The sequence below is a fragment of the Marmota flaviventris genome, chromosome 1 (assembly GCF_047511675.1).
Source record: "Marmota flaviventris isolate mMarFla1 chromosome 1, mMarFla1.hap1, whole genome shotgun sequence".
NCBI classification, from domain to species: domain Eukaryota; kingdom Metazoa; phylum Chordata; class Mammalia; order Rodentia; family Sciuridae; genus Marmota; species Marmota flaviventris.
In genome coordinates, this window is record NC_092498.1 from 137,817,204 (window position 1) to 137,836,307 (window position 19,104).

Consider the following 19,104-nt stretch of genomic DNA (forward strand, 5'->3'; position numbering starts at 1 on the left):
TGGGTGCCTCCGCTGTCCCAGGAGGCAGGCCCTATTATTATCACTTTGCGGCAAACGCGTCACAGAATTAGCTTTCTGAAGGCCACAGAGCTGGGAAGGGGGAGAGCTAGGATGGGATTCCAGGCTGCCTGGTCCCAGAGACCTTGCGCTTTGCCAGGGACACTGATTTTGTGTCACCAGCTCCACACACTCCCTAAGTGTCCTACAGACAGATCGGGATTTCTGCCTCGGGTCAGAGTGACACCAAGACTTGTACTCTGAAGGGCAGTCATATAAACCAATAGCAAGGATTCATTTACATTAAAGGAAAAAAAAAGCATTCGGGGTGTGTCAGTGGATCAGGAACATAGATTTTGGAGCCAGTCTCCCCTTTAAGGGAAGCTGCTGTTATTCCCCAAATTCTTGCCACCATCTGCTGTCGTAGCCAGGAAAGGCTGAAGTTTGGTCCTGAGTTCTCATGTTAGTGTGTGCAGTTCTTTTTTTTTTTTTTTTTAGTTGTAGATGGACACAATACCCTTTTAAAAAATCTTTGTATTTTTTTTTGGTACCAGGGATTGAATTCAGGGGTGCTTAACCACTGAGCCACATCCCCAGCCCCTTTTATATTTTAATTTAGAGACCAGGATCTCCTTAAGTTGTTTAGGACCTCTCTAAGTTACTGAGGCTGGCTTTGAACTTGTGATCCTCCTGCCTCAGCCTCCTGAACAGCTGGGATTACAAGCGTGTATCATCATGCCCAGCAATGCCTTTATTTTATTTATTTATTTTAATATTTATTTTTTAGTTATAGGTGGACACAGTATCTTTATTTTATTTTTATCTGGGGCTGAGGATTGAACCCATGTGCTAGGCAAGCACTCTGCCACTGAGCCCCAGCTCCTGCTGTAGTTCTTTACCTGTGGGGAATCTGGGGATAGCATATGACCAGTGGGACACCGAGATTAGACCAGGCCTTCTGGTTTGTCCTCAGGATTGTTCCACTGAGGTTTTGATGGGTGAGTGTAACTCCTGAGTTTTGAGCTGGGCCTTCACTTGTTGCCTGCTGGGTGCTCGCCCCAAATGGCCCTCCATCAGAGGCTGTTGTGTGGCTGGGCACGCGCTTCTTGGAGTCCAGTCTCTCCACTGAGCCAGGAGCCTGTATGTTCAGAGGAAGGAATCTAGGGTTGTCTTTTTGATGACTTAAACAAGAGCTAGTAAATTCTAACCCAGGGCACCCGACCTGGCTCTTCAATCCAGCAGTGCCCTTGTGAGGTGATTGGTTTTGTCTCTCTGCCACACTTGTCACACAACAGCTCACTTTTTTGAGTAAACTGTGGCATGTTTTTATATGAGAGGTTTTGCCCCAGGACAGTTGCAGATTTTCTTGGTCATGGGAGCAGATACATAAGGAGATCTGGTTTATCTAAAATGACAGCTTAAGTACTTACCAATTTAAAATTATGAATAGGTTGGCACATGATTGAGGGCAGAGTTCAGAGCAATTTGAACAACTGGATATATCAGGTTCTTTCCTAAATAGTGGTATCCAAGAATTGAAATGTAAAGCATGTGTCAGATTTGCAAAGAGCCCCAGCTGTCTTTAGAGGACTGCTTGCTCTTTGTCACTCTGCTAGTGATGGCCACAAATGACAAGTGTTCTTTAATAGCATCAGAGTCACCAGGGATTCTTGATGTTGTTTTAAAGGTTTTTCTGTCTGTTTTGTCTTGTCCATGATCCCACCATCTACCAGAGATCACCACTGTGTGTGTGTGTAAAGCTGTATATCATTTGAGTCAAGAGTGTGTTCAGGGCAATTGTGAGGTTTATGGATGTGTACCTGGGGGCTGTGTATAGAAAGTGCACGTGTGTGGATTCATCAGGAGGAGCTGGGTTTGGGAGATGCAGGCCTTTGTGTGCACTTGTGTCTGATGTTGTCATGTGTTGTGTATGTGACATCATTCACATACCATAAAACTTACCTGTCTGTGTGTATGCTGGGATCGAATCCAGACCCAGTGCTTGCTCACCACATGCTCTACTTCTGAACTAAAGCCCCAAACTTGCCATTTTGAAGTACAGTTCAGTGTGGTTTTTTTTTTTTTAATTTTTTTTTTTGGTTGTAGATGGACACAGTATCTTTATTTATTTTTATGTGGTGCTGAGGATCAAACTCAGTGCCTCACACATGCTAGGTAAGTGCTCTGCCACTGAGCCCCAGCCCAGCTCAGTGGTTTTTAGGATATTCACAAGGTCATGCCACCATTACCATTTTCCAATTCTAGAATATTTTCATCACCCTAGAAGAAACCCCCTGTGCTCATTAGCAGTCACCTCCCTTCTTTCCCAATTCTCTCCCCTGGCAACCACCATTCTACTTTTTTGTCTTTATGGATTTGCCTGTTTGGACATTTCATATAAATGGAATAATATAATATGGATAGCCTTTGCTGTTTGGCTTCTTAGCATGTTTTTGAGATATATCTGTATTGTAGCGTGTAATTCATCATCATTACAGTATATGCCATTTTTATGGATGAATAATATTTCCTCAGAAAGACCACATTTATCTATTCCTTAGATAGTTCATTTGGGTTGTTTTCAGTTTTTAGCTATCATAAACAGGCAGCTGGGAACATTCATTTAGGAGTTTTTGTGTGAACATGTTTTCAGAGGTAATAATTTTTCAAGTTTGGATCCTAGCCTCCTCTAGTGTTTTCCTTTTGAAATGTGTACATCATGCCTGTACATGGGAATATCTGTATTTTTGCAAGTGAGGAATTATCCTGTGCGTATCATTCTATCATTCAGTAGCAAGCCTTCCCAACTTGGCAGTCTAGATCTTCAGAGGTTCATTTCAATTTTGTTGTTGTTATTTTAACCCTTGGTTATGGAATGTAGTGTCTCTAATAATCCAGTTCTTTGCTTTGCAGGTCTTTATCACTATCCAATCCATTGTCATCCAGTCTCTAAATAAAACATTGACCCCACTGGAACACACTGACGTGCTGTGGCCAACTCTCGTGGGCTCTGGGCAGGAGAAAATCTGCATTCACGTTGTTCTCGAGGTAGGCGCCCAGTGTGGCCTGGCAAGCTCTGCTTGTGTGTGGCAGGCTCCAGCCAAGTGCCTTGGGTAGGGCATCTGAACTCCTCCAGAGTGGGCGCCGCTCACTCTGTGTTGGCATTTTTCTTGGCTTGGCCTCCTGCTTGCTTTTATGCTGGTATCAGAGGGTGTTTGTCACACAAACCCAGCGACTTGCAAGAATCATCAAAGTTTCGCTGCTGCTGCTCTTGCCTTGGTGTGGTGTTGCCAGAGGTGAGCTGGTTCCATTCTACTTGGACCAGCTGACTTGGAATCTTACAGAAGTCAGGCAGAGTCTCAGGTGACCCCATCCATGGGGCTGATACCAAGGGAACACCTCCTGTAATCCAGTTGGACAACAGAAAAGTTGCAAGAGATGGGAAAGGATTTTCTCCCTATGGATATGCGAGTTATTGATATAGTTAGTGAGATGCAGTGGAGACAGGTGTATTTGGAGTATCCTTCTGTTTTAGGTAAAGTACAGCCTCACATACACAGAGAAAGGTGAGATAATGAAAGCCGCTGTCTCATTCCTTCTGGGGACAGTGAGCAGTGCGGTGATTCCCCTGCAGCAGAAGTTTGAGATTCACTTTACTCAGGTAAGTTTGACCAATTTTGTTTAAGTATTTAAGTGCCAACTTAAGAACTCCTAACTGCTTAGACAAAATCAGTTTAGAAGTCTTGCTGCATCTGACCATTTGCACTGAAGGGCTGTGTGAGGCCTGTGAGGTTTGTAATGCAGCCAAGCAGGGTCCTTGCAGTAAGGAATAAGGCTGCGGTCGGCCTCAGCTTGTTCTTTTGCAGCCTGGTGCACTCCCACACCCAGCAGATATATTTATAGTTCTGAGTAGGGGGAGAAATTCTTTAATTGGTTGGCAATTATGAAAGGCATTTCATTTTCTCCCTGTTGTTTCCTTATTAAAATGAGGATCATCTGGGGGCATTTCTTCATTGTCTTTCAGCAAGGTACAAAGCCGGTTCCTCTCAGTGGAAACCCTGGTTATGTTGTGGGGCTCCCGGTAGCTGCTGGGTTTCAGCCTCAGAAGGGATATCCTTTTTGCTCCTGTGGGGGTTGATGTCCCTGTCCACATGCCTGGGCCATGCTCCTCTTTACTGCTGAGGTCCTGTGGTAGGAGAGACCTGGCAGGGCCAGAGCTTCCTCAGGACAGCCCTGTGTGCGTGCGTGTGTGTCTGTCAGTCTGTCGGTCGGTAGGTCGGTCAGTCTGTCTGACTCTCTGTCTCTCTTTCTGGCTGTATAGCCAGAGGAGCTGAGCGGAGACAGCAGGGCTTGGAGAAGTGCTGGTGTTTTGAAACTGAAATCTTCAGATGGAAAAGTTGATGTTTGGATGCATTTAATTTTACATTTAAACAGAGGCTCTTAAACAAGCTTAATGATTTTGAAAATTTGGATTTAATTTTGAAGGGCAGTTTCTGAGGATTTATTTTTCCTGAGGAACACAGTTATAACTATTTCGCCCCTTCCTGGGAAATAACTGTCAACATCCCCGCAGCCTAGAGAAGGGAGTTTGGGAAACTCTCACATCCCTTGTCACAGGGACATCATCTTCTGACTGACGGGAAACAAGGCTGCTCTAGCACCAGGCGACTGTCCCTTAACTGTCTGTGAATGTCCGGGATCATTCAGACAACAAATAGATATGGACAACTCACGATCCTCCGCAGCTCGGCTGAGCAGGACTGCTTAGCTGTTGAGGGGACCCGGACCCCAGTGTTGTTTGGCTACAACATGCAGTCTGGCTGCAAGCTACGGTGAGAGTGACCTGTTTCTCTTTGAACTTGTTTGTGTTGATCAGAAAACAGAACATTCCCACTCTTCCCCATTTTAAGCATACCTCTGCCTCAGCAGATGAGCACATATGAAAGCCACCATAGTTTATTATCATTATTAATGAATAGAAGCAAAATGATCACAACCATTTTTCTTACCAAATATGGCAGACTAAAAATGGCAAAGTTTTGTGTGTTTCATGTTCAAGGTCAGATGCACCTGAGTTCAGAGCAAAACGTTCTCTCGCTAGTCCTTCCCATGTTTCTGAATTTTAATGTGCACAGCACAAGAAAAACAGTGAAAGGAAGGCTGAATGTGATCTCTTTTTAATTTATCTTTTTATTATCAAATATATGTACATCATATGAAATGTCAATCAGATCTGTACAACTTGTTATAAAACCAGCGGTTCTTTTTTTATGTATATTTTTTAGTTGTCAATGGACCTTTATTTTGTTTATTTCTATGTGGTGCTGAGAATCGAACCCAGTGCCTCAAAAGTGCTAGGCAAGCACTTGGCCCCTGAGCCGCAACCCCAGCCCAAAACCAGCAGTTCCTACCCTCATTTGCTCCATCCCAGATGCAATCCTGTTCAACCCTTCTAGCTGGGTTTTTGGGAATCCACCTCCAGATCTTTAAATAATCTGCACATAATGTATTTATTGATTTTTGGGGGGGCTTTCTAAATTTTTTTATTGCGTCCTCCCTCTGGAAGAAGGAGGCTTGGCTCTTTTCCCTTCGCCCCGTGCCCCACCACCCACACACCTGCCGAATCTCCTCAGGGTCATTTTGTCATTATTCTGGTTTGGCTACCATTCACCATTTACATTGTTCTGATCCCCTTAGACTGGATTTCTCAAAGGGGGTCCATGGAATACTATTCTATAAGATGTCCAAAGGCATAGGTCTATGATTTAGTAAGTTTGGGAAATACCATATTATAGTTAAAACCGTGATTCTTTCCTATAGGACTTCTCAGAGGCTTTCATATGCCAATATGCTTCAGAAGGGACAGGGGGACATAGGGAGGCAATGTGTCCTCAACTTTTGTCCACAGCACCCTTCCCATACAGAGAATTGTAACACAATTTGAGAAACATGGTTTTGGAGCGTCTCCATTGCCAGGATTCTGCAAAGTTAGGGACACTTTGGCTTGTGTCCAATTATCTCCCTCTGGGAAGTGAGAAAATAAACTGGAGAGGGATGTGTATCATTGAAGCTTTTGGGGCTGGGGATATAGCTCAGTTGGTAGAGCGCTTGCCTTGCATGCACAAGGCCCTGGGTTCAATCCCCAGTACACACACACACACAAAAAAAAAAAAAAAAAAAAAAAAAAGAAAGAAAGAACAATAGGAACTCCTAAATCAGAAAACAAAAGTGATAAAGAAAAAAAAAAGTGACGCTTTTAAACATTGGTGGATGACTGTTGCCTCTTTTTCCTTCCCAAAGACTGACCAGCGCCCTCCCATGTAGGTTAGTGGCACGGAAGGTAAAGGACCTGCTGAAGGGCCAGGGCTTCCCAGATTATGTGGCCCCATTTGGAAATTCCCAGGCCCAGGATGCGCTGGACTGGGTGCCTGTCCAGTTTGCCACCCTGTCATCCAACGTGAAGGTAAAGGGGAGGAGTTGAAGGCTGTCTGCTTGCAGTCCCTTTTTTAAAAAATATATATATATTAAAAATTTATAAATAAATACTTATATATTTATTTGTATGTGGTACTGAGAATCGAACCCAGTGCCTCACACATGCCAGAAAAGTACTCTACCACTGAGCCCCAGCCCCTGCTTGCAGTCCCTTTTACTTCTGGGTGGGGTGACAGGCAGCCGGGGCTATCCTTGTGAAGAAGATGGGGTGCTCTGTTATCAGATTGGCCTGGATATTGAATACTGCTTGGCCCTTGTTGACATTGTCATGATAAGTCAGCAATTTCATGGGCTTGAGCCTATTTCCCCTTCTGTGGGATGGGAATCATGGTATAGACCTCATGGGGTTGTTGAGAGGGTTAAATGAGGCCCTTGGCAGGGTACCTAGTGTCCCTATATAAACTGAAACCTTGACAGTCACCATCTTATTACTCCAGGTGGAGCATCTCTGATCCCAAACTCAGAAATTCTAAGTACTCCAAAATCTGAAACATTTTGAATACCAACGTTACTATGCAAGTGGCAAATTCCACACCTGGCCTCATGTGATGGTCACAGTCAAAACCGAACACACTAATTGCCAGATATGGTGACACTTGCCTGTGATCCCAGTGACTAGGGAAGTGGAGACAGGAGGAGAACAAGTTCCAGGCTAGATTCAGCAGTTTATGGAGTCCCTGTCTCAAAGTAAAAGGCAATTTAAAGGAGGTGTAGGCCAGGGGTAGAGTTCAACCCAGCAAAGTACTGATAGGGAGGTAGGTAGGGAGGGAGTCAGCACCAGTCTGTCTATGTGTATATGAAACAAGTTCACATTTGGGCTTGGGCCTTGTCGCCAAGAAATCTCACTCAGGCACATGCAGATATACCAAAATCTGAAAAACAAAAAACAAAAAAAAACCACTTTGGGTCCCAAGCATTTTAGATAAGGGATGATCGACCTGTACCATTATTGTGGGTACTGCACATGCCCTCCCCAGAATGGGGACCGTCTCAGCCTTCCTCCGTCCTCCCAGCTGTCCCATCCATGTTCCCTGGTCTATAGAGGCAGCCCACAGGAGTGCTTTCAATTCCAAAGTTCCCCAAGGAGTTTAATGGAAGTTGACATCCTACAAATAGGTTCCTGGTCACATGTGACTCTTCCACCCACTGTTTTCTTTTGTCTTAGCAAAGTGTGGGCCGTGCGTCATGGAGGCGTGCTCCCCATCTTCTGCCCTAATTGCCCAGCTATTTCTTGTCATGCTTTCTTCAGGCCCCTCATTACCGGCTTTGCATATTTATAGCATGGGCATAATGGGGTGAGGAGGTTCACAGCTCTGACCCCGCCCTCCCTCAGCAGAGACCCAGGATTACTCCGTGCCTGCTGCTCAGCTGCTCAGCCTTGGCTAAGCTCAGCTGCCTAGTGAACCCTGCAAATCGCTCCTGGCTTCTTGGTGCTGGGTGTAGACACCCAGTTATTACTGCCCCTCCAGTGGGAAGACCCTGGGTGGGAGCAGAGGCAGCCATGCGTGGGGAAGCAGCCCTGCCTGGGGCTGTGTGGGTCCTGAGCCTTCAGCTGGGCTGGGGCACATTTATACCAACTAAGCAGGAAAACAAGTGGAAGGAGCTGGGGTCCCTGCCAAGCTTGGTTCACACCAGTGGCGACTGCTGCAACGTCTCCTCAGAGCAGAATGTCAGTGAGGATGGCAGGGTTTCTAAAAGGCAATTCCAAGCTAAGGAATTCCATTCAGGACTTACAGCAGGTACCAAATTCAGCAGGCTTGTAGCTCTCCATGCCCTGAGAGATGCAGTTAGAAATATGTTTTTATCATGGAAAAATCTCCAACACACAGGAAAATAGCATAAAACAGTGGGATCCCCATCTACCCCTCAGGCAGCTTCCATAGTTATCAGATTTGCCAACTGAAAAAACTTTAAAGGCAGGAGAAAGGTCTGGCAGGCCCACTTGCCCCTTTTTCTCTTGGGGCTGACCAAGCAAAGGTCCTGGGGCAGAGGAAGCTTCCAGCCTGAGCCAGGGCATCTGGACTGTGGCCCCCGTGCTCTCAGTGCAGAAGATGTGTTGCTAATATCTTTGACAACACACATTGCCTGAGTACCCAATGTCACATCTTGATTGCTAATGATAGAGTTAAGTAAATAAGAAGAATTCTCACATTTCCTCTCCTTTCCCAACCCCCTGTTCTGGGGTCAACCCCAGGGCCTGGTAACTATTAGCTCTCTCAGCCCTTTTTATTTTGAGAAGGCCTTCGCTGAGTTGCCCAGGCTGGCCTTGAACTCTTGATCCGCCTGCCATAGTCTCCCAAGTAGCCTCTCGGTGCATTCAACATGCTGTGCAATGGAGCTTCATGGTCTCCCCCTTCCTCCTCTCCTCTGGCTAGTTTCTCTCCCACATTCTGAGGTAGATATAGATGCCCTTAAGTCCCTGAATGTCCCACCACTGGGGAGCAAGATGGCCACAACTCCCAGCGCTGCCGGCCTCTCCAGAACCAGCAGGGAGGCAGAGGTGATGCGAGGTGTTACGCTATTTTTGGAGCATTGAGTACTTTAATAATATGTGCTCTTCAAAGCTGTTTTTATCTGAACTTCTAGAGTCTATTCATTCTCTTGTTCAGAACATTTTGTAATATGTGGGACATTTTGTAATTAAAACTTTGAACTGCAGATTAAGTTTCACTTGGAGTTGTGTAATATTCAGATTGATTAATGGAGCTATGTTTTGCAGGATTCCTGCCAGCTTCCAGTGGCTTTGGTTATAGAGGTGAAGTGGACTAAGTACGGGTCCCTCCTGAACCCACAGGCCAGAATAGTCAATGTAACTGCAAATCTCATCTCCTCCTCCTTTCCTGAGGTAGGCCTGATGGAGTTTAAAGGTTCAGGTTGGGTCTGGGGTGTATCTCAGTGGTAGAGCCCTTGCCTAGCGTGCGGGAGGCCCTGGCTGTGATGCCCAGCCCTGCAAAGCACAACACAACAGAAGAGAGTTTAAGACAAATCCAGACAAAACTCAAGTATGACAGGTAAAATTTATTACTTGGTAAAAAGAGATTAGCTTTTAAACAATCTGGATTGTTAAAACAATTTTGCTGTGGTTATTTACTTAGAGGGAGAAACCCACTGACAAAGATTTTATTTACATTAGCAGTCTTGTTTAATCTTTTTTTATAATCATTATTATTTTTAAGGTAGACACAATATCTTTATTTTATTTTTCTGGGAACCCAGTGCCTCATGCATGCCAGGTGAGTGTGCTACCACTTGAGCCACAACCCCAGCCCCTAGATTTAATCTTTAAAACCCTCATGAAAATGAATTGTTGATCGTGGTGTGTCAGGTGAGGACAGCCGGGGTAAACTCTGCCTGTCAGCCGAGGCAGTAGCCGAGGGACCCCAGTGAACCTGTCATCTTCATGAACTGACAGGAGTCATGGCGTGAGGAAGAGGAGGAAAGAGGTCTCATTTTGTCCTGGCCACACACTGGAGGGGGGTCTTGCTTCTGACTCTTTATTACAGACCAGCGCCGGAAATGAAAGGACGGTTCTCATTTCCACTGCGGTTACTTTTGCGGCTGTGTCTGCACCTGCAGAGGCGGGCTTCAGAGCGCGGCCAGCCATCAACGCCAGGCTGCCCTTTAACTTCTTCTTCCCATTTGCTTGACGTAAGTGGTCCCTGGAGGAAACCGAGCCCCACCTCGGTCTGAGGTCTTTTCCTCTGGAACGCGTGCACGTGGGGCTGCAAGTCCCTCAGAGGCGTCCCACTTCCTCACGCCTCCCACGCCTTGGTGTTGCCCCCGCACCAACTCGCTGCCCCGAACCAGCTTCCAGCTTTCTTGTCCCCTTCTGGAAGTTTCACTCTGCTTGGTTTGGATTTAGAGTTGGTCATAGATGGAAGTGGTCTTGGGGGCCGGGGCGGTGGAAAAAACAGCCCTTGCAGCAGCCCACTCGGGGATCTCTCCAGTTCATCCAGCCCTGCTTTAATGAGAGTTATTTTTAAAATGTTCATTGTTTCTAGCTCAGGTTTTCTTTCAAGTCCTATTGAGCTAAGTACAAAAATAGCAAAATACTGTATAAAATCATGCAAGTCGGGTGCAGAGCCTCAAGAGGGACTCTTAAGAGATCATGTGAATTACAGGGCAGCCTTGGGTCTAATTGCCACCCTGCACCAGGCCCTGCCGGAGCTGGCTCTCCAGCTGGTGGGCTGCGTGGGAGGCCCCGGGGCGGGCAGGGCAGGGAGGCGGCTCAGGGGAGAGGTTATTCTATACGTTAATTGTAGGTCATTGAGAACCGTGCTGTCAGGTGGCAGAACGCTGGATACCGCAGAGGAGGGTCCTGGGTACCTGGAATGACATCCCCGTGGTGACAGCAGAAGACTCTAGAACAGCGTGGGAATAAAAAGGACCTTTCTAGGATGGGCTGGAGGCTAAGGCGGCTGCTTTTCTTTTTCTTTCAGAGTGAAAGGACATGCCGGTCCCAGCATAATCATGTGAAATTTGAAAACTGTACATTAGATGAGATTAAATTTTATATACAACTAGTCATCATCCAACGTGTCATATTTAAGCCAAGAGTGCAGTGTCCAACATGAGGAAACAGTCTGATCTGGCTGCTGTGCGTGGCAGGGTGGCAGCTCTTGGGTCATACCGAGGAAGAACGGCCTCCGGTGGTTGCTTCCAACACAGCCCCGGTGGGACCCATGGGCGAGGCACTGACCCAAGCCCCTCACCACGTGACCAGGCAAGGTGGTCACTCTTGGGCACGGGCCAGCCCAGGGAGGCAGGGTCCTCTCTGGGGCCGGGCTGGGGGAATCTAATTCACCTCGCTGAGAAGCCCGTGCTGCCTCAGGAGCTTGTTGAGTCTTTCAATTTCTTGTTCCTGTTGCAAAAGCAGACAGAGGGACTTTCTGAGCCTCTGTAGGGATGTGACAAAGAGCCAGTGAGCCCCAGGGACACAGATATGAATGGGAGCTACACTCCTTGTGGAATTCAGGCTACTGAGGCGACTGCCAGAGTCAGGAGGGTCCCCAAGCTGCAGCAGTGACAGCAGCAGGCAGGTGACTGGTGACTCAGGGCAGGGGTGGCCGAGCCGAATCTGAAAGGATGGGAATGCGCGAGGGAAGGGCGCTCCCGGCCCCCCAGGAGCAGAAGCACCATGCCGAGGTGGGAACTGCAAGTGGATGTTGTCCCCAGGTCTTACCTTCTCAGAGCAGCTAAATTCAAGGTGTTGGATTTTGGCGACCAGCTGAATATTCATCTGTTTTAACCTTAAGAGCTGCCGTTCTGAACGTGTCTTGACCGAGATGATTATCCCTGAAAATGGGGAGTCACAGGATTCTAGTTTAACCACTGGGGGGTGGAGAAGTGATTTCTACATGTATAGAGTTGGGAAGAATGACAGTGGTAGTCATCACAGAGTGGCCTCCAAACTAAGAGGGCCAGGTATTCCCTTGGGAGCCTCCGTTTCCGGGTGTGTGGTGTCTCCTCGGCTCATGTGGCTGAGAGCTCTTTTAAAATAGCCATAACCACGAAGCTCCTTATCCAGAACCTGTCCAGGACAGTGGCCCTGGTCCATGGCAGTGGGTGCTGACATGCCATAGGAGCCCCTCATGGTCAACCCTCAGCAGAAGCAGTGATGACCGAGCCTCCACTCTGCCCCTGGACAGAATCCAGGCTCTGTCCTTCCCGGGTTTTGCTCTCAACGCTAAATCTACACTTGCTGGTGACCAGCCGCCCCCACCCCGCCCACATCTGCTGCAGCCAGTTTCCCTGCAGGTCCTGCTGGAGCTCAGGGGGCTGCGGCCATACAGGACTCACCAGGCCACCAAGGGAAGCGGCTCCACGCAGAGGGCCTGTCCCTCCCTTAGCGCCCTGAACCATGGCCCATCCGTTCAGGGATTCCCAAACCTTGGCTGGACACCTGGAGAGCTTCCGAGGTAGACCTACACCCAAGCTTATCAGGCCTTCTGCTGCAGACTGTTTTAAAAAGGTCTGAAGGTGACCACTGTGGCAGGTACACAGGCAGGCCATTAAGCAACCAGCCAGCTGTGGTCACTCTCCACATAAAATCCCTTGGCCTGAAGCGCCTGTGCACGGGGTGTGTGGGGGGAGGGCTCTTCTCGAGACAGGCACAGAGCGGCTCCTTGAGCTCCCAGAGCCCATCTCTGGATCTCTGGTGGGTCATCAACACCACTCAAAGGCTACCACATGCTGTGACCTCCTCAGAGCTCAATTCCTGCATCCCTGCTGGATGGTGCCTCCTGGGTGGCCTGGCTGGGGTGGGCTTCTCTTAGGAGACACCCAGTTTAGAACCGAGATGCCCTGGGAAAAGCCTGGAGAGATTCCCTGGGCCTTAGCCTAACCCTTTCCATGAATCAATCTTTTGGGATGGTACCGTTGAACTTGGGGGCCCCTGAGCCTCATCCCCAGCCCTAGTTTGTATTTTATTTAGAGACAGGGTCTCACTGAGTTGCTTAGCACCTCGCTTTTGCTGAGGCTGACTTTGAACTCATGTTCCTCCTGCCTCAGCCTCCTGAGCTGCTGGGGATTACAGGTGTGTGCCATCATGCCCGGTTCCATGGATATCCATGAACCTTTTTTTGTGTGTGGTACTGGGGATTGGACCCAGGACCTTGTGCATGCGAGGCAAGCACTCTACAACTGAGTTGTAGTCCCAATATCTTTCGATAATCATGAAAACAGCCCGAAGGAGAGAGGTGGTTCCCAGAGCAGGTATCCTGGTCTCACTCTGGCCTCTGAAGTGGCAGTCAGTGGCCAAGTCGCATCCTGCCCCATGTTTTTCTGGACTTCTGGGAGGAGGCAGGGGCTGTGATGGAGACTATGTGTATGTGAGCTCAGGCTCCTGGGGTGACTAAACAGCTGGCCTTGGCACCCTCTGTCCTGTGCCCTCTGCAACCCAAGGGTGCTGGGTACCTACCATTGATGATCCGGGCCACCCGCCATAGCCTGAGCAGGATCAGCAGGCCTAGAGCCTCAAACTCATGCTCCCAGAACAGGAGGACTATGTCGAGGATGAAGGAGACCACCACCACGACAGCATCCAGGATCTCAAACTTGTGGTGAAAGAATTCCAGGCGGAAGACGAAGATTTTAAAGAAAATCTCCATCATAAAGAAGATCAAGATGGCGATGCTCATGTAGTGGAACACCTGGAGGGGAGGAAGAGCCACAGTCAGGAGATGGTGCCACTGGCCACAGGGCAGGTCACAGAGACTGACCTTGAGTACCCCTGCTAGTTACCAGAGGGAGAATTCACTGGGCTGACAAATACTGAACTCCCAGCCCAGGTGCTGTGCTGAGGGTCACTGGCATGGCAGGTGGGCAATGCCAGAATTCAGAGTCCACTCCCCACCCCGCCCCTGCAGCTTGGCAGCCCCACTGCTAGGAACACACCCCAGGGCAAAGCTTGTGCATGCTCAACGACATGTCATGGGGTGTTTACAGCAGTGGTTCGCAGAACCTGCGATCTTTGCCTTGTCTGTGAACAATGTCAGCGTCATTGGGACCACCCAGCAAGTTCTCATGGCACTCCATAGACATCCTGCTCCACTGTTAGGGCCTGGGCAGAGCCACCCACATGAGCCCACCAGGAAAGACCACCAAGTGAAGAGGGTCCCCAGATCTCAGTTATGAACACCTCACTAGGGAAACAACCTCTGGCTCTGGAGCAGAGGACATAGTAAGTGAGCTGGGCTCCGTGTGCCAGGAAGGACATGCACAGGCTTAAGGGCGTCATGTCAAAAGGACACAGTAATCAGCCTGAAGAGGCTCACAGCGGCCAAATTTGGGACAATCTGAACATCAGAAAGGCTGACCGAGATTGATTAACACACCGAATAAAAAATAAAAATCTCAGGTCCACGGCGGGGCAGGCACACAGGCTTCAAAGACAGCGCCTGGTTATGGAAGGGTGGCCATTACTAAGGGTGGGGGAGAGAAGGAACTAGAAAATCACATTCTGTACCCCTCAGTGTTCACTGCTCGGGCAAGGGTCATGCCTCTAGGGAAGGGGACATTTGTGTTGTACCAAAGTATCACTAGGCAGGCTATTTATAACTGCAAAGGGACACATGTCCCTGGACAGTAGTATGGTCCAGCATTTACTGCCTAAATTGAAAGATCTAGCTGAGTATCGCTGAGTGGGAGACCCAGCTTTATGTGGAACTCCTGAAGGCGCCACATAAAGAATGTGTCCCATGAGAACACTTGCTGATGGAGCCTCTGGACCTAGGGAACCAACTAATGGGTCTCTTTGTCCGGATTTATCCAGACTAACCTAGAACCTCTGACAGCCTACAGGACAACTGACTGGACAATTCAAAAAGTCAGTATCATGAGGAGGGGAGAAGGCCGAGTGCTGGCTCTATGTTACAGAGGACATCTTGGGACAAGCGAGGAGATTCAAGTGGTAATGATATATCTGCTGACCACTGAATCGGGTCTGACGGTTCTGCAGGGCAGGTGAAAGACCTTATTCCTACACTGCTGAAGTGTTCAAGGGGGAAGTGTCGCTACATCTGTGACTTATTTTCAAATGGCCAGGCAGAAATACCTGTGCCCGTGTGGATGTATACTGATGAAGGAAATTGCGTATTGGCCATTTTTCATAATTACAAAATTTTGGGAAAAGACAGTATGGCAGATATGTTATTGATCCTATTAAGAAAGTGGGAGAACTGGGCAAGGTGGTGCACGCTTGTGATCCCATCAGCTTGGGAGGCTGAGGCAGGAGGATCTCCAGTTCAAAGCCAGCCTCAGCAAAAACGATGTGCTAGGCAACTCAGAGAGACTCTGTCTCTAAATAAAATATTTTTTAAAAGGCTGGGATGTGGCTCAGTGGTTCAATGCCCCTGACTTCAATCCCTGGCACAAAAACAAAAAAAATCAAAAAAACCCAAAAACAAAAGCCAGAAAGTGGGCGAGAGAAGGTACTCCTCGGGCTAGGGATGTGGCTCAGTGGTAGCGCGCTCGTCTGGCATGCGTGAGGCACTGGGTTCAATCCTAAGCACCACATAAAAGTAAAAGATATTGTGGGGGCTAGGGTTGTGGCTCAAATGGTAGAGTGCTCGCTTAGCAAGTATGAGGCACTGGGTTTGATCCTCAGCACCATATAAAAATAAAATGAAGATATTGTATCCATCTAAAACTAAAAAATAAATATTTAATTTTTTAAAAATAAAGATATTGTTCCACCTAAAACCAAAAAATAAATATTAAAAAAAAAAGGTACACCTCCTTCCTTGCAGACCAGGCCAGCCTAGGTGACAACAGAACGGAGTTGCCTCTGCCCTTTTACCATTTATAAAGATAGGCATTTAATAGGGATTCCATTTTTCCCCCAGAAAGCACATGGGGAGATGTCTTTGAGGCTTGGATTTCCTCCTGTGTTTCCACTGCCTGTTGGGTGAACATCTGGGTCGGGCTCAGCCTTTAGTGGATGTCACTAAAGGGACCAGGAAAACACCAACAGAAGACAGGAGGAGAACGACACTCCTGCCCCCGGAAGGGGAACGTGCCTCATGTCCCTGATTATATAGGCCTGCAACCAGTGACTGGCTCTGGCGAGCTTCAGTGAAATGAGCTTCCTCCTTGTACTAAATGCTTCTCTCTCAAATCTGGAAAGGCAGGCCTCTTCTCCAGCCGTTGACTAAAACACCCAGACTACTTCCCAGCAAGCCCTGTGGCTCCAAGAGGGGTGGTAGCCGCCCCCTCTGCCCCCAGTGCAGATAACAGAAGTGACCCACATCAGGAGCACCCCAGAGAGCGGAGACAAGCTACCTGGGGCGCATAGTTGTTCTTGACAAGCTGGATGATCTTCAGGTCCAGAATGAGCTCAGCGAGCACCAGGAGAGCGTCCAGAATGACCAGGCAGATGATGACGACCTGCGGGCAGTGGGAGGACAGAAAGTGTGAGCCTGAAACAGGGCCCTCCTCCCGCCCTTAGGAGCTGCCTGGAAACATCAGTGAGACCACCAGGTACAGGTGCCGAGGAGGGAGAGCCACTGCCAATACCTTCCTGGAGGGAGCCTGCAGGGGCAGGTCCCCACGGTCACAAGCTGCCACCTGCCCACCACCTCTCCCCCCAGCCTCTCTCTGCCACTGACCCACTGCCCCTCCACGACACTAGGCTCTTCCTTGCTCCTTCACCTTTTCCCTGAGCTGGCTCAGACCAAGTTCCACTTCCCAGATGGCAAACGTTTTTTAAAAGTTACATTTTTCTATTTCTGGGGATTGCTGTCGCCACAGGGTGCACAGAACAGATACTGGAGAAGTCATCTGACACATCCCGCCTCAGGGCTCTGGGATCTGGAAGGGGGGACTCCAGCAGCTGCCTACTCTTCAGATGACAGTGATACCACTGTACACAGAAACCAGCTCCTGCTTGTCGGGGACGGAGAGCAGGCCTGGGTTTCCTGGACAATTGGGAAGAGCTGAGTGGCAGAGTGGGGCTCTGTGACTTGCTACAGAGGGTCAGTGGGTGCCAGAGCGAGGGGTTGTCTCATTGATGGCAGCAGGGATGCTGCTGGTGAGGCCACTAATGGCAGGGGTACATTGACAGAGTTCTGACAGTCCATGGTGGCTGTGGAAATGGCAGCAGTGGGGGAGCCCCAAGGGACCCCGTGTGATACCCCTCTTTCCTCAGAAATTCCAGACCTCAGGCCTTGCCTCTCACGCTGTTAGATCCGTTGATTTTGACCTCTAAAACGTAATCTGCTGTAAACTGGCAGTTTCACATTGAAATTCAACAAGTTGGGGCCTATGAAGAAGGGACTGTTTAACTTTTTGGCCATTTCCACCTGTAGTTAGTTGTTGCAATAAAGTGTCTGATGATGTCTTGATGACGTGGCAAATGGCTCTGCAAGGAAGTTTCCACACACATCCAAATTCAGCAGCTTAGTAAAGATTCAAGCCTTGGGTGTTTTCTTTTTCTTTCTTTCTTTTTTTTTTTTTTTTTAATTTTTGGTTTTATTTTAGGACCAACGGGATCTGAGAGTTCTTATAGTCTTAAAAAAAAAAAAAAAAAAAAAGCCAGGCACAGATATTTAGACCTAAGATCCAGTATTCAGCCCTAAAATGGAATGAAGGGCCGCACGTGCTACATCATGCCACGTGAGGGGCCAGACACGGGAGACCACGCATCGCATGCCTCCTTCCACACAGTGTCCAGACAGGCATGTCCAGAGGGACAGCACAGACAGAAGGCCTTGGGGAGACTGGGAAGTGATGGCTCAATAAGAACAGGGTCTCTTTGGAGGGTTGATAAGAACATTCTGGAACTAGAGAGTGGTGGGCTACATAACACTGACTATACTAAAAACACCACAGAATTACTTCAAAATGATTGATTTCATATGAATCTCACCTGAGTTTATAAAAAGCAGAAACAAAAGTAAGAGAAAGATTCAAGACCAAGAAAACCATAATGCCTGGACCCCAATCCTGGCTCCTGTGAACCCTCAATCTGCCACTCACCAGGCAGCACTGTCTGGAAGAAGCCGCGTCACAGAGAAAAATGCAGAGAATCTGGAGAAGCCCTTAATCACCAACCCTCCCCTGCAGAGCTGGGCCAGGCCTGTGGCTGTCCCAGGTCCCCACACCAGCACCTTCCAGTGCTGTAGAGCCTCCATGAGCTGACGCTTCAAATCTGAGAAAGCGGAGTTGGCCACCTCTTCTGCCCCCAGGTGACCGGGGAGTGTGGTGTGGGACAGAGGAGAGTGCAGGGCAGAGTTCTCCCGCCCACAGGCAGGAGTAAGAGCAACGCTCCCCACTCCAGGCACCCCCCTTGGTGGCTTCCACAGAGACATGGTAGACCCACTTTCTCTCCTAGGTGAGCTACCCCATGAGAGAAGGGACAGCATTAGCTGTCATCTCACCTTGGCCACCTCAAACCACCCAAGAAAGGGATTCCAGGACCTTCTTGCATGCTACCATCAGAGAGCAACACCCCTGATTTCCTGTCCCCTACTCCATGTGGCTACCCTGTCCTACCACAGCCCCTTTCCCCATCTGATGAGTTTGCGCCCCAACCCTGTAGAGAACCCTCTGCCTGCCATACCCCTCCTGCTGCTGCAGGGTCGCTGCTCACCACGAGAGTCAAGGCCTCCTGGCAACCCCTCCAAGGCACTTGGCTCTTTCCCTGCTTGTGCCCTTGAAAAAAACGGCCCCTGTACTTGGAAAGCGTCCCCCTTCCATCCACAGGGCTCATTCCTGCTCAGCCCTCCAGTGTTGGGGGACACATTACCTCCTTTGATTCCCAGTCCTCCATCAGGCCCTGGGCCTCCCAAGATTTCTCAGAGACCCTTCTGTCCCCTGTCAGGGGGCTTCTACCTGGGCTTATTATCCTGTGATTCCTGTCTGTCTGCAGACTCTCAGGTCCTCTTCAGTGAGGGCAGGGATAAGTTCACTGCTGTATTCAGTAGATGCTCTTTAAATAATTGTCACATGACTGAATAAACATCTTGATTTATTTTGTGACAGTTATCAGTTGGCTTTTCCCCAATAATGTCTGTGGAGGTCCTGGCTCCAGGTGTTAGTCCTGATCCCCAGCAGGCTGAGTGGACCAGTGGTCCATTCAGGAGGCAGGGAACATCCTGAGGGGGTGGTCCAGGG

The 19,104-nt window shown here is 48.7% G+C and overlaps 2 protein-coding genes and 1 non-coding gene across 7 annotated transcripts in view; 2 read left to right on the forward strand and 1 right to left on the reverse strand.

Annotated features, from left to right (window-relative positions):
- The window catches only part of Tctn1 (tectonic family member 1), a 28,372-nt gene extending 17,357 nt beyond the window's left edge, over positions 1 to 11,015 (forward strand). For 2 of the 4 annotated variants that reach the window (XM_071616796.1, XM_071616803.1), the window contains 7 exons: positions 2,911 to 3,045; positions 3,533 to 3,658; positions 4,022 to 4,107; positions 4,689 to 4,829; positions 6,298 to 6,460; positions 9,212 to 9,337; positions 9,996 to 11,015. In XM_071616796.1, coding sequence (XP_071472897.1) covers positions 2,911 to 3,045; positions 3,533 to 3,658; positions 4,022 to 4,107; positions 4,689 to 4,829; positions 6,298 to 6,460; positions 9,212 to 9,337; positions 9,996 to 10,139 — 921 coding nt within the window. In that variant the 3' untranslated portion in view covers positions 10,140 to 11,015. The remainder of the gene's footprint in view (positions 1 to 2,910; positions 3,046 to 3,532; positions 3,659 to 4,021; positions 4,108 to 4,688; positions 4,830 to 6,297; positions 6,461 to 9,211; positions 9,338 to 9,995) is intronic. The other 2 variants (XM_027949195.3, XM_071616789.1) reach the window with 2 other exon arrangements.
- On the forward strand, positions 6,079 to 6,151 carry Trnaa-ugc (transfer RNA alanine (anticodon UGC)). The gene has a single exon. It is a non-coding gene; the product is annotated as a tRNA-Ala (tRNA).
- The window catches only part of Hvcn1 (hydrogen voltage gated channel 1), a 30,131-nt gene continuing 20,517 nt past the window's right edge, over positions 9,491 to 19,104 (reverse strand). For both annotated transcript variants that reach the window (XM_027949196.3, XM_027949197.3), the window contains 4 exons: positions 16,273 to 16,377; positions 13,412 to 13,643; positions 11,675 to 11,787; positions 9,491 to 11,353 (listed from right to left, as the gene is read on the reverse strand). In XM_027949196.3, coding sequence (XP_027804997.1) covers positions 11,288 to 11,353; positions 11,675 to 11,787; positions 13,412 to 13,643; positions 16,273 to 16,377 — 516 coding nt within the window. In that variant the 3' untranslated portion in view covers positions 9,491 to 11,287. The remainder of the gene's footprint in view (positions 11,354 to 11,674; positions 11,788 to 13,411; positions 13,644 to 16,272; positions 16,378 to 19,104) is intronic.